Source organism: Dendropsophus ebraccatus, chromosome 2 (genome assembly GCF_027789765.1).
Source record: "Dendropsophus ebraccatus isolate aDenEbr1 chromosome 2, aDenEbr1.pat, whole genome shotgun sequence".
Taxonomy (NCBI): domain Eukaryota; kingdom Metazoa; phylum Chordata; class Amphibia; order Anura; family Hylidae; genus Dendropsophus; species Dendropsophus ebraccatus.
The window spans coordinates 26,310,378-26,334,064 of record NC_091455.1 but is presented as its reverse complement, the minus strand read 5'-3'; the positions used below and the strand labels follow the sequence as shown (position 1 = coordinate 26,334,064).

The window sequence follows — 23,687 nt, the reverse complement described above, 5'->3', positions numbered from 1 at the left end:
ATATGTACTATTGTCTGAAGTGCCGACCCTATTCTACGTTGTTTTACAGTGCACTGAGGTTTTTTAATTTGAGCACTTTGAGAAATTGGTTTTACTAAACCGCTCTGCAGGATTGAAATCGCTACTTATCTTAGAAGCATTGGCTCATCTTTCATATAGTCTTTATCTCAACCCTTCAGTCTATAACCTGTTTGGTCCACTCAATGAGTGGGCAGAAGGAGATAGGGGGAAAAAAGTATATAGCCTCATTTCCTCACAGTTCCCCCTTCCTCTACCGCTCAATTCTGTTCAGGCCCGATCTTCTTTGTTCTTCCTTATTCTGAGATGAGTGCTTGTGGGCAGGATCTGCAACCTCAGTTTATCAGTAGCAAAGGCAGGACATCGCTGAGACCAATAATTGGATAAAGCCGTAGGCCCTGCTCCTGAGTATTTTGGAAGCAGGAGTAAAAGAGAAGATCAGAGGCCCGGAGGGAGATGAGCTGGAGCAGTGAGGGACTGAGGCTAGGTAAGTATGTTATTTTCTCTCTCTCTCTCTCTCTCTCATTTAGCCCCTCACCCAGAAGCATATTAATTGTTACTAGAGATGAGCGAACCTCGAGACCATGCTCGAGTCCATCCGAACCCGATTGTTTGGCATTTGATTAGCGGTGGCTGCTGAAGTTGGATAAAGCCCTAAGGCTATGTGGAAATCATGGATATAGTCATTGGCTGTATCCATGTTTTCCAGACAACCTTAGAGCTTTATCCAACTTCAGCAGCCACCGCTAATCAAATGCCGAACGATTGTGTTCGGATGCATTTGAGCATGCTCGAGGTTCGCTCATCTCTAATTGTTACTCTAGGGCTGGAATACCCATTTTAAAGGGTTGTTGATTAACCAAAAACTGAAGAAATAGTGCATGTAGATTTTACTATAAGTTTTCCATTTTATTGAAACAAAGTTTATAGCTGTATTGCAGATAGGTATAGACTCAGTCTCTTATATATTACCTATGTATTATGAATGTTTTTCTATTATCTTAGTTATTTACAAATCTAAATGACTTTTTTTTTTTACTTTTCACTCTTTGATCTTCTCTTTTAATTTCCTCTTTTTCACTTCACAGCCATTTTTAGCACTGAAATACAGGACAAACAGTGTTGAGAAGTCTCTTTTTTTTTTTTTTTTTTTGGCTGACAGCGATCAGTGTCAGTGCAGATTTATTGGGTGAATGGCCTTCTCAGAATCTGTCCTCATGAATACTTTCATGAGACAGCTGTTGTACTGTAGTAGAAGAATATCTCGAGAGAAGTCCAAATAAAATGAAAAACTGATTATCTGCTTAACTGACAATTCTACATCTAGATACATTAGATCTTCGGAGTCCTAACACGTTACATTGTAACATAACCATATATTATTCTAATATGTGCCGGTCGGAAGGAACACAGCATCAGATAGATCATAATTTTTTTTTTCCCATTGACAAACTGTATTAAAACGATTTTCTCGGTGGAGAAATTGCTGGCTCTTCCTCCTTGGTTTATATCGAGAAGCAAGAGACCTAAAAAAATGCACCTTGATAAAAAGACCAAGTCTAAATTATAGAGGTGACAATTTTATCATCTGGAAAAGAAGAGCTATCTACATGAAGGGCTGAATAGAACAATGAAATAAGTCCCCGGTGCTCGCTGTAGGGCGGCAGATATGTTTCACGCTGTTTCTAATTTTCCATGCCGTTTCCACTGAATTGTGGTCACTCCTACTTATTTGTAACCACGCAACACGGCAATTGAGAGGCATTGATCTAAGCCTGATAAATACATTGTAGCACATCAGACATCATATATAATGTTCAAACCTTCCCCGACACTCATTTACTTAGACGCTTTTCTACATTCTCATGAGTAATAGGAATTCAATTTACATATATAATGCATGTAAAAAATGTATCTACAAAATTACTTCTTTTTTTAGTGACAGGGTCAAATTTACCTATAGGCACAATAGCTTTTTGTCCACAGCCTAAGGGGGCAGCCTGCTGAAGGGGACATTTACATATGAATGTACTGCGCTATGTTTAGTCATATGTAATTCATAAGTACGCATATGCTTTATGGGTATGGATGTTAATCAGCCACGTGAGTGACAGGGGGACATTGAAGAAGAGACAAGGGGAAGACTGCAGAGGGTGTTGGATGTTGTAAGGAATGTGACACTATATTCTATTTCTCTTAGTAACAGTAGATATACATTTTAAAACCACTGATTTCAAGGGGTTATCCAGCTTTATAAAATTGATGGCCTGTCCTCCGGAGGGGCCATCAATGATAGATTGGCCGGGTCTGACTCCTGGCTACCTAAAGTGGTTGCAGAATTCATTAGAGCATCACTACCTCTTTAATGTTTCCCAGCAACTTTACCTGCATCACAGGAGTATTGGTTATAGTAGTTACTGTACGACTAGAGATAGGCGCAACTCAAGCATGCTCCAATCTGATCGTTTGGCATTTAAATACTGGTGGATGAATACGTTAGATGCAACCCTAAGAAGCCCAGGACCCCTTAGAGCTGCATCCAGCTTCTTCAGCCACCCGTGCTCAAATGTTGAATGATCAGACTCGAGCAGTCTCCAGTTGCGCTCATTTCTAGTTATGACAAATCTGTACATCACTTGGGGTAAGTTTATCCTACGTATATGTTAACGTGATCAGAGAAAGCCCAATATTTCAACTTAATACAATCTAGTAGCTCTAAGGACCACAAGTATCCAAAATAAAACAAAATAAAAGTAATTATGTAAGAAATTATCCTTGTAATTGTTCCTTTTATTATATTAAGAGACATTACTCCAAGTACTAACACTAGAGATGAACTTAACTGGAGCATACTCGAGTCTCATTGTTTGGCATTTGAATACCGGTGGCTAAAGGAGTTGGATGCAGCCCTTGTTAGTCCAGGAAAACATGTATAGAGTCTTTAACTATATCTATGTTTTCCCAGACTCACTAGGGTTACATCCAACTCAGCCAACGGTATTCAAATGCCAAACAATCAGACTCGGGCATGGGATTATCTCCCCATGAATAGGGGAGATAATCCCGAAAGGCATTGGCGTGTTTTTTAATCATGTTGTATTTTTTATGGACAAAGAAATAAAGTTTTTTGTAATTTTTATTTGGAAGTTGTGGATCCAATTTTCCTTCATTGACTGATAAGCTGGAGTGCGGCTCAGCTTTCCACGTGCTTCTATTATACCTGGGAAACCACAGAACTGTTGGGCTTTAAGCACACACAGTGAGCTGACTGTTTTTGTTTCTATGTATATATGCTTGAGTGGCGCTCATCTCTAATTAATAACTTTCCAGATAATAAATAACATCATCCCAATGAATTCATGGAAAAGCAATAGGACATAACTAAAGAAAAGAGGATGCTACTTACGCACACAGGATGGCAACTGTCCAGACCAGTTGTGATCTTGTTGGCAAATTCTTACTGATGACCCAATTAAACGAAAGCCAGGGTTGCACTGATAGACAACAGTGTCTCTATAGCCGTAATTCTCTCCAATCACTTGTCCGTTAACAATTAATTCTGGAGTTCCACAGTGACCGGCTGCAATGTGAAAAATAGAAGAAGGTGCATGTCATGTAAGGGGCTTTGGAAAGGTAAGAAAACCAGTCAATTTTCTTTTGGTTAATCCCATGTGTATGGGGGATGTTACCATTAGAGATGAGCGAATCAGCCGGATTTCTGGTTCGTATGAATCAGAAATCTCGGCGGCTCACTCCCGCTGCCTGCTCCCTCCGTGCAGTGGGTGGATACATCGTAAGGAAAGCCTGGAAAACTGGGATACAGCCAATGCCAATGCCTGATTGCAAATATTGGAGGAAAGGAGGATGAGGCATGTTGGATTCTAAAACATTTGACCCTTTGTTTTCACAGAAGAATATTTACTGATAAAGGTGGAAACTATTTATTCACCTCTCCATACTGAAAACAAAATAAAGCTTAGCCATGACGGGTGGAGTCAGGACGGTTGCTGACAAACATTATACAATATGCTATACAAATATGCAAACACTATATCAATGATATAACCCAATTGGCCGCACAGCAGTCCTAGGTAATACAAGAGCTAAAACACTAAAGAACAAAAAGGTTCAGCCAATGATGTACTTTAAAGCCTTTTGACTCCCAAAGCCAAATCTGTTACAAGACTTTGGACCAGATCAAAAAGGGACCCTTCCCATTTTCATCCCTCCCTTGAGCCGTGACCCCCTATAGCTATGTCTCTGACTCCATTTACCTTTTGTGAAGGAGAAGCATACATGTTATTTTACCTAAACATCTTGTTTCAGTGCCGCTCCACAGTCCAGAAGATAAGCATTCTCGCACAACTGACCCCACCAACATGTAGCCTGAATCACAAGTGAATATTGCTGTGGATCCGAATGTTGCTTGTGTCCCGATTTTCTTTCCATTAGGTGGTACGGGAAGTTCCCCACATGATGTAACTGAATAAAAAAAAATTATATATATATATTTAAAAGTTGGGAAAAAGATTTGCATAAATGTGTCCAAGCTTAGCTTTCCATTAGTTAAAGTGTTCATTCTGTAAGCTAAAGCCATCTGAAAGTTTTCCTTTCCTCCCCTCCCTTCCAAGAGATGGTGGGTGTACTGATCATCCCCCCCCCCCCCCCCCCACACACACACACACACTCCCCCCATGTTTTGGAAGGATCATTTTCGAGACATGGAATCTCAGAAAGTGAGCGCCAGCAAGCTTTTGTCATTTTCTCCTTGTTGGACAACCCATTTAAGCATCCCAATTTATTATGAAACCGGCTCAGCATAATATCAGAGTATTTCAATATTCAGAATATTCAAAAGGCTTAAAGGGGTTATCCGGCATTAGAAAAGCACAGTCACTTTCTTCCAGAAACAACAGGACTCTTGTTTGCAGTTCAGGTGGGGCTTACAATAAAGCCCCATTCATTTCAATGCAACTGATTTGCAAAACCCCACCCAAACTAGAGAGAAGAGCGGTGCTGTCTCTGGAAGAAAGTGGCCATGTTTTTCTAACAGTGGATAACCCCTTTAACACTCACTGGGTGTCCATAAACACATAGACAAATACAGGGTATACACTTCATCATAAAGCGTCATGATCTATAAAGCAAACATGAGAATTGCGGTGTGAAGTGGCTCTATCTGACCATTGCTGTTTCATATTCCCTCATTTGCTTATTCCTTAACATTGACATTGCGCAGAGGCAGAATCAGGAGGCAGCACATAGCATACAGCTCATTCCCATTCCTGCCTCGGCAGCTTTTGAGGATAGTCGAGGATTCCTTTAATAACCTGAGAAAACAGCAGGTTCCCACAAACAGTAAATATGGGTTATTTTAAAGAAGCTTCCGCTTGAAATTCCTAAAACTGATGACAGCAATTCCCGCTTGCCGTTCAAAGCATGTCAAGAATATTATGCACATGGCGTGGGGGAGGGGGGATTCATTGCAATGCTACGATTTCTTGTGCACACAGACAAGACTGCTGCTCCTGTTTTTGAATTTTGTGTATAATATTTTTTAAAATCCTCAAACATCACACAGAACATATGTCATTAAGAGCATGCCTTTTTATATAGGACCCAGTAGGGCAGCCAATCTGTTAGCTTGGCAGAGTCTGATCTATTCTTTCCTCCAGTTATTGGATCTTGTATGCTACCTGGGATGCCTGTAGATTGTATTGTCTATTTTGTGACTTGGCTAGTGTCTAGCTGCTTTTTCTGGATGTACCTCTGTTGCCCTGTATTGGATTATTGTATTACTGCTATGTCTGTCATTCTATCACCTGTTTTTTTTTTGTTTTTTTATGGCAATATATATTGCCATTGGATTTCAGATTTTTACCCCTGATATTGCCCCATGGCTTGTTTGTGTCTATCTCACCTGTCAGCTCCACCAGTAAGTGTCTACTCTGAAGACGCAACCTAGAACGGCAGTAAGCAGCTACTATACTATACAAACACAACCTAGAGGCAGTAAGCAGCTACTATACTATACAAACACAACCTAGAGGCAGTAAGCAGCTACTATACTATACAAACACAACCTAGAAGGGCAGTAAGCAGCTACTATACTATACAAACACAACCTAGAGGCAGTAAGCAGCTACTATACTATAAAAACACAACCTAGAAGGGCAGTAAGCAGCTACTATACTATACAAACACAACCTAGAAGGGCAGTAAGCAGCTACTATACTATACAAACACAACCTAGAGGCAGTAAGCAGCTACTATACTATACAAACACAACCTAGAAGGGCAGTAAGCAGCTACTATACTATACAAACACAACCTAGAAGTCCATATCCCTCTATAAGGGTTAAAGGACGATGACCTGTAGTGCCCTAAACTCTGCTAGCTCGGCCAGAGCCAAGTGTCACAACTTTTTGACAGGAAAAGGCTATGTTCACACAACGTCAAAAAAAAAAAAAAAGTGTCCGCTTTTTCTATTAAAAAAGATGCCTGGCATTGCCACGATATAACTGACTGCAATGCATTGAAGTTCATGGAATAATGTATGTCTGATGCGCACAATGTATAAAATGACGGACACTATCTTTGCGGACGTCAAAAGAATGATCACGTCAATTATTTTCAGACATCTTTTGCAAACAGCGGACAAGTAAAACAAAGAGAGGGGTGCCTCCTAGTGTAATGAAGCAAAGGGGAGAAAAAGGTGCTGTGCAAGTGCAGAAATTGGCGCACTCACCTGGTGGAGTTGTGCACGGTATAGGCACAACTCTACTGTAGGCAGAAGGCTATAGCTCAGACGGCAAACAGCAGCTTCTGCTCGGGTCGTCGCAACCAGCGGTGGGTAGGAACACACGGAGTAGTGAATTACAAAGGATCAACAGGACCTACGCTTTGTTATCTATGGGGTCCCTTTGGTCCTGTTGATCCTTTGTGATTCACTACTCTGTGCAAACAGCGGACGTTATTGTTTAGTTGTTCACACACAGTTTTTCTTTTTTTACCAACCTTTCTCCGTTTTTACTATGAAATTCAATAAACTTTTCAATTAAAGACACACCCAAAGGACAATTAGTCCACCGGAACTGGAATAATGTACCAGCAGCTGTCACTGCACTGACAGGCGGAAAAATCTCAAAATAACGGACGTCATTTTGGACTCTAAATGATGAAAGTCATTTTAAATATTATAAACGGACAAGAAAAACATTGTGGGAACATAGCCTATCCCTGTTATTAATATATTAGTTACATGTTCTCAAATACGGTACTTGTCATCAGAGTTTAGTTTTATCACGTTACCAATTTTTTTTCCAATTTATTACATGAAAAAGCCTCCATATTGATTAGAGTCAATGCTGAAAATCCATATTATTACACATTTACTCCTGGATATTTAAATCTTGTAAAATATGTGACGTTCTGTCTACTATAAATCTCCTATTCACGGTGCTGTATAGTGTTAAAATCTTGCATTGAATCATACTGTAAGATAGTATTTCTAAGGTCTACCTACCAACAGAAAATAAACAGGAGAAGCCTGTATGTTCTCAAAAAAAAAAAAAAATATCATCTACGTAGCGTGACTATTTCATATGCAATGTATACAGTGAACAATTTGACAGCCGTGTGCTGACTTCTGAGAAGAAGAAACCAGTGAAGCCGTTTCTAGGGACTTCCCAAGGGCGAAAGGGTCAGAAATGGAATTCAGAATGAGCCTGCTAGCTTCAAAGACAACATTGTCAAGCTCAAAAACCCCACACAAAATGTGAGCTGAGCACCAAACACGCGGCTTTGAAAACTCTGGTACGGTGTGATTTGGCAATATTTTTCTTAATGAATAAAATATAATTTATTTTTATTTTTTTTAACCCATCTGTATAATTTATTGTTCCAAATGTCGGCTTTTGTAATATCCAGCAGTGAATAATCATCTATACATACTTTGGCAGTGAGGTCTCTCGTTCCTCCAGCTCCATGTTCCATTGGCAAGGCACTGAATAGATGCTGGTCCCAATCGGAAGTAGCCTGGATCACAGCTAAAGACCACTTTTGTCTTGTATTCATAGTGGGATCCATTAACAATGCGCCACCTTCCGTGTTCCAAGGTGAAAGAATTGATGCTTGGACACGTCACAACTGTAAAAGAAGGTAAACCGAGCTATATTTCACTGGAACAAACACAAACGTTTCCAATAAATGAGCAGGAATATTTCTATAGAAGGAAAATGCATTGTGAAAAGAACAAAAGCAACAGTAAAACGAATTCTTAAAAAAAAAAAAAAATTGGAAAGAATTCCCAGTCTATATGGAATTGGTGCACTTTTGTATGGTAACATTAGATGAAAGTCCAACTGTTATAGGTAGTGATGGGCCCACTTAACCCCTAACGTTCCATCAACAAAAGGGGTTTGTTCAATACAGATTTTGCAAGTGGAAAATCGGCAGCATATCACAATACCAGCAAAGCGAACAGGAGACAAAAAAAAAAAAAAAAAAACTTGTCACCTAACTGGGGGGGGGGGGGGGGGGGGGGGGGGGGGGGGGGGGAATTGGAACAGAAATTGGAAATTGACCAATGGTAAAAAATTTTAAGTTGTTTTCCAGGGGGGGCTATCAAAACCCCATACTCTAGCCAATCAGCTGTCTGGCAAACATATTAAATTGAACTGTTGGCTCCAATCACCATGAAGTGGTGGCAGCAGCATAATGAAGCAACAGCTCCTATTCACTTCAATAGAAGCCAGAACAGCAAAAACACTGGTTGTATATACCAGCATTGTGCCTACTGAGGTGGCTGTGTTATGTCATTGGAACAGAGAACGTGGAGCAGAGGGCAGAAAAAAAAGGCTGTTTGCCTTCTTCACTCCGGCCTTAAGGGGGTTATCTGGCTTTCTGTTGAGGATGCCATAATATTTTGTGAAGACATTACAATAGGCATTGACCTTGTAAACATATAGGGGGGGATTTATCAAACACAGTGTAAAGTGAAACTGGCTCAGTTGCCCCTAGCAACCAATCAGATTCCACCTTTCATTTACCAATGAGTCTGTGGGGAATTAAAGGTGGAATCTGATTGGTTGATAGGGGCAGCTGAGCCAGTTTCACTTTACACCATGTTTGATAAATCTCCCCCATAGAGTTGTTTACATTCCTTAAATCTTACATAAGTAAACAATAGTGCTATGCAAGTAACTCTTTTTAGCCAGGTACTGTAGGTGTTCAATCCTACCCCTGTGATATCTATAGCACTGAGCACTAAGCTCAGAATGACAGCTAGGGAACCTGTATTATTGAAGCTGTTAGGTCCAATCAGCATTGATATACTGCTATATACTGATACTGCTGATAGTAAAGGAGGTACACTAAAGAAATCTCTCAGATATCTTAGTTATATTGTAGAAAAACCCATACAAAGGCATGACATGTTGGGGGGAGGGGGGTATTATATGACATATGTTAATAAGCTACTGTCATTTCCAGTAACTTTGCTATGTCCCCAGACATGTCAAAAATTACTGATAGCATAAGGTCTTAATCCTGAGACCCACTGCAGGGGAGAGACCCACAGCCAGGGAGAGAGTGCAACAGGGTTATTCACTCCCCTCCTGTCAGGGACATCTGAATTTTAATGGAGATACACTATAGTGGAGTGAACAGGTCAGATTTAATTGACAGCTGGGGAATTAAGCACTCTGCTGCACAGTCCCGCTTGGCTGCATCTCAAAATTGCAATGTGTCTCAGCAGTGAGACCTGGTGCGATCAGTAACTTCTAACATGTGTGAAGAAATGTAAAGTCACTGCTTCTTTGAGGCAGTTGAATAAGAATAGAAAAGGGGCTCAGCTTTATTGAATAAACAGCGCCTCTCTTGTCTACAGGCTGTGTCTGGTATTGCAGGTCAGTCAAATTCACTTTAATGAGGCTAAACTGCAATATACCAGATACACTTTAAAAAAAAAAAAAAATCTTTTAAGTTCCTTTTCTATTAAGACATCTGGATCATGGTGAATATACGTAAATACCGTGTGCATTGTCTATCATGTGCCTTACATGTACATCATAGGTTATACTATTAGCTGTTACTATTAGCTACTACTTGACATGTGACTTGTAATACTTGACAGGGACACTTAATATGTGGAAGGTTTTTTTTAGCAGTATCATCATGTCTAGATCTAAAATGACTTTACAACTTTAGTTGGCATGTGTTAATGCCAAGAAAGAAACCACAACATTAAAAATACATTACCGGCCCAATTGCCTAATAAGTTGGCAGTATACAATTGAATCTCTGTCTAATAAGCATTAGTGCTAAAGGCTGTAGTTACATTATATCTAATCAGGGGATGACTTCTCCAGCATGTAAGTGGTTAATAAAGTAGGCTTTCAAGGATTCTTAGGTCTTCATTAGCCATGTAGCTAAAAGGCAGAGGCAGGAATAAAAGCATATATCATGACCCAACTAGCTTATTCGATAAATGGATCTGTTCTAGGGTGGAGAAGTTCCTTTCTTCTTAGCTGCCTTGTGAACTAAAGAGAAGGCTGAAACCTGGAGATGGAATAATCTTATTGATTGACCAAATCTATTAGAAGGTTAAAAATGAGTCTCTTGAAAACGTCCATAATACTCTGCCACTGGCCATGAGTATGGTAGAAAAAAAATGTGGATATCTAAAATAGATTCACCTACAAGTTAGACATATACAGAAATAGAGAAAGCGCTCCATAGCGTAGCTCATTCACGCAGATAGTGAGCTTTTCGTGTATGTTAAACTCTCACCTGGGTGGGTTGAGCAATGATAAAGCACAGCACTCCCCAACATGGGAAAAGAAAACTGCAGACACTCCAAAGGATTCTCCAAGAATTACAACTATGGACACCACACCGCTACTCCACTGTTAGGTAATGTTGGGCCTTGGTCTAAATTACAAAAAAGGCTAGTAAATGGATATTAAAAGTATACTAAAGAAACACAACATGTTTAAAACCGTACTGGTTTCTTTAAGTGACATACCTTGTATGACACTTGAAAAAAAGACCAGTATGACTCGCTATGTGTCTCTTTTTTAAAATTCCATTTAATAGCCTTTTTGGTGTTCCAGACCAATGCACAACTACATAAGTGTAATGTAGGTGAGGTGTCAGACAAGTACAGACAATGGAAGACTTGTCTTGACCTTTGGTGCGTTAGAACAGTAACTTATCCAGGGTCTTAAAACATTTTGGTTTTACCCACCATCACAATTTTCTTTTAAATTAATCCTTTATACTGTTTATGTTGGTAGAACCTCTTCTACCTAAGTTGGAGTCACTCTATGAACTATTTGAAGGGAATTTGGCATCCCTTTCATGCTGTCGGAACCAAGAATCATCGGTAGAGATGAGGAAACGTTTCAAAAGTTTGGTTGGGCAGGTTCGCCAAACTTTGAAGCCAAGTTTGGGTTTGTCGGAACCAAAGCTTAAACAAACTGCACTAAAACGGCGTGTTTTTGTTCCAATGTTTAAAGGAAGACATGCTGTGATATACACAAATAAATATACATAAAAGAAGCTGGTGGTGGACACTGTAGACCTGTAGGAGGGCACTGCGGATGCACAGAAAGATAAGCATAGGCTCTTTTTTTGTTTTTATGTGTATTAAATTGTGTGGCTGCCATCTTTACAAACTTGTTATGAACTTAAGACTGCAAAAAAATTATGAACTGCCATAAATTTGCTTCTGCAAGGAATCCAACTTTTACAAAGTTCACAAGGAATCTCTGCTCATAATATTTGGTTCACTTATCTGTAGTCATCAGAATAATTCCTGAATAGCTTTTTTGAATACTACAAGTTCTGACCACTCGATTTCTGGTGATAGGACGTCAAGGAATTTATTCTGATTGCCAGATTTTGGAATAGGGCAATTGACATATGCCTCATAAAAGACATTTTTTAATTTATTAACTATTTAACTATGATAGATATAATACAAAAAACAGGTAGAGATCCATCAATCAAGTTTAGTTGAGCAGGAAGAGGCACAGAGGATGCCAAGGCTCAAGGTTCCAGCAGCATGAACATCATGATAGGTTCTCATTATTGTAAACTTTAAACAAACCCTCTTTATCAGTTGATTACAGGGTATCATACTGCTCAAAAATCCAGTGATCGACCTTAATCTGTGCAAGAAGTGTTCAATCTCCATACAGAGCCATGAATGAAGGATTCAAAAAATTAAAGAGGTTAAAAACAGGTTATCCAAAGAGCAGGAAAGGTCCTAACATTGCTTCTCTCTGGTGCTCCATTTCCTCCATCTGCCCACCCATGCTGATACTTCCACAGACGAGACAAGAGGGGAGCATGTTGTGGGCAGTGATCAATAGATGCTTGATGTTAGCGATGTTGCAGAATACATTAGTCATTTCACCCGCACACAATTCCTGCAGCACCCGCAATATCTTCCCACCCCCCTCTAGTTTGCAGAAGTATCAGCACGGATGGGCAGATGAAGGAAACGGAGTACCAGAGGACCTGCTGTTAAGATATCCCTTTAAGTCGTTATTAAAAAGGGGTCATTGGTGACCTTTTCTGTTGTCAGGCTATTAATCTGTTTTGCCTGGAAAACTCTTGTATGAAAAAATACATTCTGATGGGCAACGCCTTTAACAATTCACATGTAATGGAGTTATGGAATTCAATAAATGGATGCTAGAGTAATGCACTATCATGCCGGCTCCATGGAGTCAGTCAATTTCGGACTCCCTTCTGGCTAATGGATGGGTAGAAGCAAATCTGGACTTTAATGGACTCCATGGAGGTTCCAGAATTTTTACAACAAGAACAGAGCTTCAGTCAGTGTTATTCTCATCATCAAAAAGTATGTGAACCCCCAAACAGACCCTTGCACTTTACCAGATAGTCAAAAGGGAGGGTTGTACAGATGTAATACAGAACATCTACAAACCTTCTTAATGCCTACAATAAAAGTGTACATTGCCATATGTGTCTGTCATTGGCAGTAGACTTATGAAACATGATGGGAATTCCCCCCATTTACACATTGAAGGTATAAAATCTTATGCATCGAGCTCCCGGTGTCACTTACCTACACAGCGCGGAGTTTTGTTATGATTGCTCCATGTGCCATCTGGCTGGCATACGGCTTGGGTGAGCTCTTTGGATGACAACTTAAATCCATCATTGCAAAAGTAAGTAACGCTTGTACCCACTAGGTAATCTGTGGACAAGATGCCTCCATTTACCGGGGCCTTTGGAATCCCACATGATATCGCTGTGAGGAATGAAAAGACAAAGTAGCAGCAGTAAGAACATACAATCATATGTAGAAGTCTCGGTGATTATATAACATATCCAATGCAATAACGGAATACTGGATATTGTAAAATTTGTTCCAGGAAATTTCATGGATGATGTTTAATTACAGAGGAACTATCAGCAGGTTAGACAAATCTAACCTGCTTATAGCCCCCTATAGTGCCCGGGACACTGAGGAGGAAGGTATGTGTCTTCCATCATTCTTCCTTTCCTCCCTGGCGCCTGTCCTGCGCTGTTAGTCGGGGTATTCTTTGACCAGGAGCACTGCCCCGCCCCACAGCATCATCCATCCTGCCTGCTCAACTATAAACAATGGAGTGGGCGGGCTGGATGATGCTGTGGGGGCAGGGCAGTGCTCCTAACAGTGCTCCCAGCTGAAGATTATACGGACTTAAAGCACAGAAGCGGCATCGAGGAGGAAGGTAAGACACATACCCTCCTCCTCAGCGTCCAGGGCGCTATAGGTAGCTATAAGCAGGATAGATTAGTCTAACCTGCTGATAGTTTCCCTTTAAAATAACCAATTAATATATTCATCTAAACTTTGGATAACCTTTTCCCTATGTCTTCCAATAATTTTTTGGACTGTAGTCTTATCTAGTCTCTGTTCACAATGAGTTTTCCAGTGTACAAGAAAATTGACTGTTGATGTACACAGTATGTGTTCATATCGGAAAAGGCCCCATTCAATTCAATGACCTAAACACAGTTAGCTATTGACTACGTAAGCGTTAAGATTCAGACTGAACACTTTTAGTCAACAGAAAGTTGCATCAACAACAATCGGGAACATTCCCTATGATGCACCCCCTCATTGTGTTGACTGCGGTGCTTTACACCGAGCTGAAGCTAAACACAAAGCAACTTTGCGTGATGAAAACTTTTGAAGCACAAGAAATATCGCAACTCTCAGACATTTCCAGTCTTCTTTGATATGCTACATGACCACCTTCCCATTGGAAAAAAGTTGACCTTGATCTAATATGTTTCCAAGATGGCGGCCATGTTCTAAACATAATCTAAATAATAGCCTTTAGCTTCCTGTAGTATTCTGATCTGTAATTTTCCTTTTCATTTCTTAAATAAAAGGATGTTCTGAGACGTTTGACTCTTGCTGTAAGTCATTTACAAATCTGTTAAACTTTCAGACGCCAGTTGATTTAAAAAAATAAAAAATAAATAAATCTGCTGTACCCCTTTAATAAAGAAAAATATAAAATTCTTGTTTTAATAGACCTCGGAGCTGGATATCTTTTTATTAGTACTCCTGCTTTATAAAGTTGTCCTGATTGGTGTCCCATGTGGACTTATGGAACTCCGCATTGTTCCCAGGGATTATGTATATGGTGGTAAGCTGATTTTTCTATTCTATTTATTAGTTGGCTTAGTTCTGGTAAAGAAAAAAGTTTTTCTCTGTCCACTGTGCAGCGGTGGCAACTTAGTGACCAGGAGCTGAGCTTCTGTTACACATTGTCACCACTATACATTGAACAGAGACCAACTGCTTTCACTCTGTAGGGAAGGCACCCTGCCAATGGGTGTATTGGGTTTCGGCACCCTGCTGATCAGTGGCTGGTGAGCTAGCCCATCTGATCATCAGTCTATTATGGCTAGAAAACCCCTTTAAGACTGTCTGTTGGTATGTAAAGGGCTATGTATACAACAGTATTTGTAAAAGTTTCATACGTTGAGGTCCATAAGTTTAAGAGATTACTGAGGCGTATACAGAGTACACTGTACAACAACATAGACCCTACTTCTTAACATTCAAGGACATATTCATGATCCAAAGTGAATTCAATTTTAAGTTGACATCAACTTTGGAGCCATTTAGTCTCGATAGAATTCCATGAATGGGTTCATAAAGTAATGTCTGCATAAGAGAAATTAATGTAGAGTGTTTAAATTAGCAATATTGTAAATCTATACAGAGTTCATAGATCCCTGGCTTTTCCTTCCCAAGCTGAACCAGCCTTTTTTCCGCTTCTCCGCTCCTGTCTTGTACTTTTTGCAACTTGACCAAGCAATATCCCGTAACTTTGTTGAGTCTATCAAGCGGCGTTCTTCTTAATGGATTTGATTGGCTTAAATGCATTATCTCTTAAAGGCTTCTCGGCAAATGTCAGAGCCGGATCCCGTGCATTCTATTGTAATTCCCATTATCTTGTTAACATCTTAATTCGTACGTTAAACTGCGTAATAAGCTCAGTCACTGTAACTAAGCAAACTGTGCGCAGAATGTTCCTAATACCTATAATGAAGGAATAAGGAGCCGTGAAGGAGCGAGTACCGTAAAACTAGAAGCAACATCGGAGAATTCTAATGAATGGCTGTATATGTGGATGTCAGAGATAGGGTTAATAATTGATGCGGATTGTTCTTCCATCTTTCCTGACAGTAATGACCATTGTTGTAGTGAACCTCCAGTTTGGAGTCACTTCAATGATCAGTCATTGTGTCTCTATCGATTCGGCCGATCTTCACCTGCAGCCCTGTGGGAAATATCACATTTCCTGCAATTTCCTATTAGGAGCCATTGGCAGGATGTCATTCTATATTTCATCAATGTAATGTTGACGCAGGCTGCTATGATGGCTCCAAAAGCATAAAGGAACTGGTTAGGGTATGAGTCAATGGTTCAGTTATGGACCCTATCATTCTCTTCTAACCATGGCATCATTCGCTTCTAAACTTGTCGTGGCATCAGCTCTAATTATATATATCAACATAAAGTTCTACATATTGTACAGATGTGCCCTCCCTTTCCTCTTTACTTGAGTTTACTAAGACGTAAGGTTTAGAGATGAGCGAACCGGGTTCGGGTTCGAGTCGATCCGAACCCGAACGATCGGCATTTGATTAGCTGGGGCTGCTGAAGTTGGATAAAGCTCTAAAGTTGTCTGGAAAACATGGATACAACCAATGACTATATCCATGTTTTCCACATAGCCTTAGGGCTTTATCCAACTTCAGCAGCCACCGCTAATCAAATGCCGAAAGTTTGTGTTCGGATCGACTCGAGCATGCTCCAGGTTCGCTCATCTCTAGTAAGGTTGCATGTATACTTATCATGTTCCTGCATTATTTCCGTGTTTCCATGGCATTCAGGTGCCGCTCCTGTGTCCAAACTTTTGACTACCCCTAATATACAGCGCTTTTGAAGAAACCTGAATTCACTGTCTGCTACGCATCTGTATGAGATGCCTTCTATGTCTGTATGAGAGTGCTCTCAAAGAGATACATATAAGTCAGTGACTGAATGGTGTTAGAACAAGAACATGGAAATGTGTGCTCGCCATGGAAATGTGTGCTCCGAACAGGAAAAAAAAAATTACTGCTAATCAACTGAGGCCAGAAAAATATACAGATTTGTAAATTCATTTTATTTAAAACAAACAAACAAAAAAAGCCTTCCAGTACTTGTATAAGTTGTATAGTTCTTTCCGGTCTGACACAGTGCTCTCTGCTGCCACCTCTGTCCATGTCAGGAACTGTACAGAGAAGCAGTAAATACCCATAGAAAACCTCTCCAGCTCAGGACAGTTCCTGACATGGACAGAGGTGGCAGCAGAGAGCACTGTGTCAGATCATAAAGAATTAAGGGGCATTCACATGTGCTAGGGTCTGTGTACAGAAGATGTGCTATGGAACCGAATCATGGAACTCCAAGCATCATGATTCATTACTATGGCAGGAGCTCCTAATAAGTTTAAATCTTTACACTACTGTACAGACACACTGTGTCAATAGAAAGATAGATAGATAGATAGATAGATAGATAGATAGATAGATAGATAGATAGATAGATAGGAGATAGATAGATAGATAGATAGGAGATAGATAGATAGATAGATAGTATAACCTGATACTTACCCTGGCATGCAGGAACAGGTGCATCCCAGGTATAATAGCCATATGGTGATCTCTTACAGACAGCCGTGCTTTTTCCAATGAGTCTAAATCCTCGATCACAGGCCCAGCGAACCATACTGTTTAGTTGTCCACCTGTCTGACTTACAATAAATCCATGTGGAGGAGACTCTGGAGTGCTGCAATAGTTAGCTGCAAAAATCAGAAGATTTAGTTATTAAAGAGGAAAAAAATATGACATAAAACTACACGACCCAAATTTTCTTTTTTTTTTAATATACAATTCAGAAAGACTGATATGACTGTAAATATTTACATAAGGTCAAGTTATGCTTATGATGCTTTTTAATAGACTTGAAGGAGGAGAAAAGATCCATCCACTTTAAGGCTATGTTCACACAACGTTAGTTCCATAGTAATCACAGCCGTTGTTGAAAATCGGCAACAACAGCCGTGATTACTACGGGACTTACATTGTGCTGCAGGCTGAGGGAATCCCGGCCGGAGTGTATACACATAGTATTTTAGGTCAGCATTTGGTTAGATATTGGTCAGTATTTTTAGAAAAAGTCAGGAATGAGCTGAAAACACAGGAAAAGGTAAAAATTTCCCCATTATAGTTTTCTCTTTGACATTTCCACTCTTGGTTTTTATAAAGACACTACAAGTGAGTTGAAGCTTGCCCTGAGTTGAAATAAATTGTTAAACATATTTGCATTTGTCAAGTAATATCTGTATGAGGAAATGCTATAATCCCGATCCTGATCTTGTAAGGATAAGGCTGGGTTTCCATATGTTTAAGTCTAGGCTGAAGTTTTTATTTAGACACCATCTTCATAAAAAAGGAATCACCCATTTATGTTTTGATCTGGACTAAACAAAACAAAAATTCTCTATTCTCTTGGTTAGTCTATGTTTTGTGTTGGCAAAGAATTCAGAAGAGAAGGATTTAGGGGTAGTGATTTCTGACAGCCTTAAAATAAGTCACCGGTGCAATCAGTTGGTAGGAAAAGCAAATCCCATGCTGGGCTGTATATATATAATAGTATGCTGGGCTGTAAATATAATTGTATGCTGGGCTGTATAGCTAGAGATATAACCAATTAGAAGAGGAAGATTGTGATCCCACTGTATAGAGCTCTGGTGAGATCACATCTGGAATACTGTGTGCAGTTCTGGAGACCTCACCTAAAAAAGGACATTGATAAAATAGAACGGGTCCAAAGACGGGCTACAAAAATGATGGAGGGTGTGAGGAATAAACCATATCAGGAAAGACTTAAGAATATGAATCTGTATAGTCTGGAGGTAAGAAGGGAAAGGGGGAACATGATAAAAAAAACCTTTAAGTATGTTAAAGGAAAAAATAAGGTTCAGGAAGGAAGTGTTTTTAGGAAAAAAAAATGAACTTAAGAACAAGAGGACACAGTGAGAGGTTAGTTGGGGGAAAGATCAGAAGCAAAGTGAGAAAATATTACTTTACTGAAAGAGTAGTAGATGCTTGGGACGAACTTCCAGCAGATGTGGTTGGTAAATCTACAATAACAGAATGTAAACCTTCCTGGTGTATAAATCTATCTATCCTAAGATAATAAGAAAGGAAATACTAACAGGGCAGACTAGAATGACCGGGGGCTTTTTCTGACGACAATCATCTATGTTTCTATGGCGTTTATCAAGTACTTGTTGTCAAGAACACTTTCTCTCTAAATATTTCCTATAAAATGTTCCCACACTAATGACAAGTTTATTTTTTTTCCTATCAAATTAGGATTAATAGATCTCTTGTAGTTAAACAACCATACGTAAATTTATACGTCTATACATTTTTTTCTGATGCTACTTTAGTATCCCTGTATATCCTCATAAGAAATCGCCCATCTTGTTATTACAGATGTCTAGTTATTAGGATGGTACAACAGATGTGCGGGATCTGTGCTGCAATTCACATGAGATTAATCCAATTATATAGAGAAGAGAACCATTTCCTAACGTAGAAGTTTGTCTCTACAAGTGAACCATGAAGTGCAAGAGATTTTGAGAGTTTCTTTTTTTTTCTTTTTGCATAACAAAGTGCGGTCTCCTTGGAGACCACAATCTTCTGAAATGTTGTGACAGACCTGCGGTAAGGAAATAACACGAAGAAGTAACAAGAAAATTTAGTACAACCTGGATCAAACAGGGTAAATTATAGTCCGCCTCATATACAGTTTCCTTACTGAGGAAATGAAAACATTATCAAATAATTTAAAGGGACACAAATCAATGATTTCTCAGATTTCATGGTGATATATGAGACCAATTTCTATAAATTATTTGGTATTTCTTTATTATTTGTTGCATTTTTAGAATAGTGCTTAGATGTACTACATTTAAAATATATAATGGTCTCTGTTAGATGGCCAATAATACTTATGCTTGGCTGGTTTCTATTCCATCAAGGTGATCATTTATTTCTTGGGGATATCAGTAAATATAACAATTGTTTTTTAGTTATTATGGTGTTGACAGGCTCCCAGTACTCAGATACCCCTAGGACTTGTGGTAGGGCAGAACAATAGGATCAATCAGCAATCATGTAAGAAATTCCTGCAAATGTGTATGTAATGTCACCAGCAAAAAACAAACCGCAAGTCACCATGTCACATGTCTGGAAGTAATAGCCTTGCAGAAGGTAATAGTGTTCAGATAAAGTGCAACGACAAACACATAACAATACAGACTGATGGAAATAACTGACCGGTAAATTGTCTAGGCAGACGTCTTAGTAGCCAGAGAAACTTTCAAAACCAAAAACTAAAACCCACATAGCCAGATTAGACAGGGCCAAGGATAACACTGGGCAGTATTGGCACTTACCCAACTAATATCATGAGACCGGTGGCTTAAACAGTACTATGAGAATAGGAACTAAAGATGAGCCAATCGCTCATCTAAAGGAAGCAAAGCTCTTCGGGCCCTATTCCACCGGATGATTATCATTTGCATAATCGTTAACGATTAACGATCTCAAACGACCGCTATTGCGAAGGACCTGAAAACCTTCAGTCATTTCCATGGAACGATAATCGTTACTTATTATCGTAATTGCGATTGTTTCTCTTCGCTATTTCTTCGCTATTGCGTTCGTTTCTATTGCGAACGACCGAACGATGTCTTATTCAATGCGAACGATTTGCGAACGTTTTGCGAATGAGCAACGATAAAAATAGGTCCAGGTCTTATAAAGCAATCAACAATTTCTCGTTCGGTCGTTAATCGCATTTCAACCGAACGATTATCGTTCATATTCGAACGATTTAACGATAATCTGAACGATAATCGTCCGGTGGAATAGGTTGATCAGCGTTCCACTCATCAAGCCGCCGGCCTTTCAGCGCTGCTCCGCTCCCTGCCACTCTTCCCAGGAAAAGCAGGATCCAATCCTGGGAAACTTCTCTCAGTTTTCAAGAATTGGATCCAACTTTTCCCTAGCACCCAGGGTGGAGCGGCAAAAGTGGAGCAGTACTTTGATTCGTTTACATAAGCGATTCACTCTAAATAGGACGTTTCATCTCAAAACACGTTGTTTATAGCATTTCCAGTAATATTCATAACTGTAGGAAGGAGATTCTTTTAGATGGAAACTTCCATTTCACTGGAGAGGTTTGTATGGAACAAACTGTACTACAGGTATGTCAGACCCTTAAATTACGTACAGGTAGTAAGGCTCAAGGCACCCAAGGGATCTGCTAAACCAAACATCTTTTTATTAGTGGAATTAGTCTATAATCATCGTGGCTTTTTAGTATCTTATCAACTGTACTGATTCAGGGCCACCACCACTATGTAGATGTCATGGCAAAGAATTTTCTATTATAAAGTGACATTTACCTGTCACTCTTCATGCATTCCTTAAATGTCACATCTTGTGAAGTCACGATAAAAAAGTGACATTGAGATAAATTATTATATTCAAACTTCCTCTAATAGGGCGGGTTCACACTACAGAATTCTCGCGGACAATGTCCGCGGAATTCCATTGGCTGTCCGCCCGCACGGGCACGTGCTTTTCAGCCGGCTCCATAGACACCATTCTATGGGCCGGCGTATTCCGCGATCTGCTAAAAGAAATGACACTTCTTTCAGCATATAGCGGAATACGCCCGCCCATAGAATGGTGTCTATGGGGCCGGTGGAAAGGCGCCCAGATGTGAGGGCGGACAGCTGACGGAATTCCGCAGACATTGTCCGCGATAATTCCGAAGTGTGAACCCGCCCATATAGATCAAACCAAGCACCAATAAGACATTGTGGTCATTTGTATTTAGAAGGTGGTCGCTGGGATGAAATTGTTGGTGGTGGAAACCGATGTGGTGTGGTGGACCACAATTCTTTTAGAGAGAAGACAACACTCTAACCCACACAAAAATAGGTTGTTCGCTATGGCACTGTTCTACAACCTGGTTTCTTAGTTTGAGTTAGTGTCTCCTCTTTACACTAGTAACATATCTGGGTGTATCTGAGTAACTTTGCTAACCATTACAATAATAAAAAAAAAAAAAAAAATGGTGAAACTCCCAGTGTAACACGTTTCAGGGAAACAACTGCTCCCTTCCTCAGGGTGCTTGATGAAGGGAACAATTGTGCCCTCAAAAAACATTGCTCTAATAAAAAGTAGTACTCCCAAGTAGGGATGGTCCGAACCCGCCGAGGTTCGGGTTCGGCTGAACCCGAACGCTTGGCATCGGATTCCCACTGTCTGCCCGCTCCGTGCAGATACAGCGTGAGGACCGCCTGGTAAACTAGGATACAACCTATGGCTATGGCTGTATCCCAGTTTTTCCAGGCGTTCCTCCCGCTGGATCCGCCCGCTGCACGGAGCGGGCAGACAGCGGTAATCATTGCGGAGGTTCATTGTCCAGGTTCATCCTCTTCAAAATTTGGTAGCGGTAACCCAGTCTTCATTCAGGGAATAGAACTGGGACTATTTTTAGTTTATCTGCTACCTATTGCTAACGAGCCCTACAATGAGACATCAGAAGTTGGAAAGCAACCATCACTTTAAAGCAGATGCTGTTCTTAGTGTTGTGCTTACAGTACGACCTTCCAAGTGTGTATTTCAATGCATCTTTCCTGCACCTCTCATCCTTGGATAATCCTGCACATATAGCGCCCATTTGTTCTTTTGTCTGCAGGCTCTTACAAGTAGAAAAAACTAAACATAAAGAAATAGAAAAATACTAGTGTTGAGGGAGCACTAAAATACTTAAATGCTCGTAACTTGAGTGAAGCATTTTTTTAAGCTTGAGTGCTTGACTCGAGTAACAAACTCTATTAAAAACAATGGGCGACTCGATCATTCAACCAGGTGCCCCCTGTTCGGCAGAGTGGAGGGTACCTGGTTCACCTGAAATTTTACAATTTGACATTCTTGCTCTCAGAAGGTCAAGTTAACCCCCTGGGGGCTAGATTTGCCCCATGTGTGGAGTAATTATACTATTCCGGTTTTCTATCTTCTGTATTTACTATCGCCACTCAGCCAATCAGTGGCTGAGGATGAAAATTGTGGCAGCTACTGATTGGCTAAGCAAAGTCTCCACTCAACCAATCAGCAGCTTAGGTAGGACACAGCTGCAACTGCTTCTTGGCTGAACAGTGATAATGAACACAGAAGACTGGAGTGGTAAGTATAATTCCCCCCAATAGGTTTAAGGTTGTGGAAATGAACTGCTCAGAAACCTTTCAACTTTTTTGTATACCAAGCAACAAGCATGCTCACTCAATACCACCTAGGTTATGTCTATAGAGTAAGCATTATAGTGCTAGAAATTTCTACCCCCAAATACTTAGACTGCTATTTAATTTCCTTCATTGTATGTGAAGATAATCTATAATAGGGCAGGCATTAAAAATGTTATCCATTCAAAGAAAAAAAAAAAAAAAAATAATAATAATAATAATAATAATAATTTTTCTCAGACATCGATAGTTTGAGAACAAAGATAATAACAGATTCTCAAGAAACTACAGTGTAAGAATGGAACCCCATGAGGGACAGAAGTAATCAAACGCAAGAAAGTATAAAAAATTTTTAATCTGCTTGTGGGGAACCCATAAAGTTATGAAGAACAACAATGTGTAATCAAAAGAAGAACAAGATTAATGATCCTGCACTAATGCATATAAAGTATCGCAGAAAATATAGTTTTGTTTTTTATATCTTTTTCTCTCCTTTCAATTTGTCAAAAAAATCTGTTTTGTTTCTTAGTTATATCAGTTTCTTAAAGTTGGATGACAACCAATAGGGCCAATTTTGTACCCAAGTTCTCAAGGCTTCTATTTGATTAATCTAGTTATTTGTCTTTCTCTTCATCGGTTTAACTAATAAAAAAATTTAAAAAAAAAAAAAAAAAAATTTTGGTTGGTACTCACATCTTCAAAAACAATACTGGTTGGCGCCTAGCATTATTTGACAAAAGTTATTAACT

The 23,687-nt window shown here is 39.7% G+C and overlaps 1 protein-coding gene across 1 annotated transcript in view; it reads right to left on the bottom strand.

Annotated features, from left to right (window-relative positions):
- CSMD3 (CUB and Sushi multiple domains 3) overlaps positions 1–23,687 on the bottom strand; it is a 467,563-nt gene that overhangs the window by 92,237 nt on the left and 351,639 nt on the right. Inside the window, exons 38-42 of the mRNA XM_069959625.1 lie at positions 17,221–17,409; positions 13,118–13,303; positions 7,972–8,166; positions 4,327–4,500; positions 3,425–3,598 (exon numbers count right to left, since the gene is read on the bottom strand). Of these exons, the coding sequence (XP_069815726.1) occupies positions 3,425–3,598; positions 4,327–4,500; positions 7,972–8,166; positions 13,118–13,303; positions 17,221–17,409 (918 nt within the window). The remainder of the gene's footprint in view (positions 1–3,424; positions 3,599–4,326; positions 4,501–7,971; positions 8,167–13,117; positions 13,304–17,220; positions 17,410–23,687) is intronic.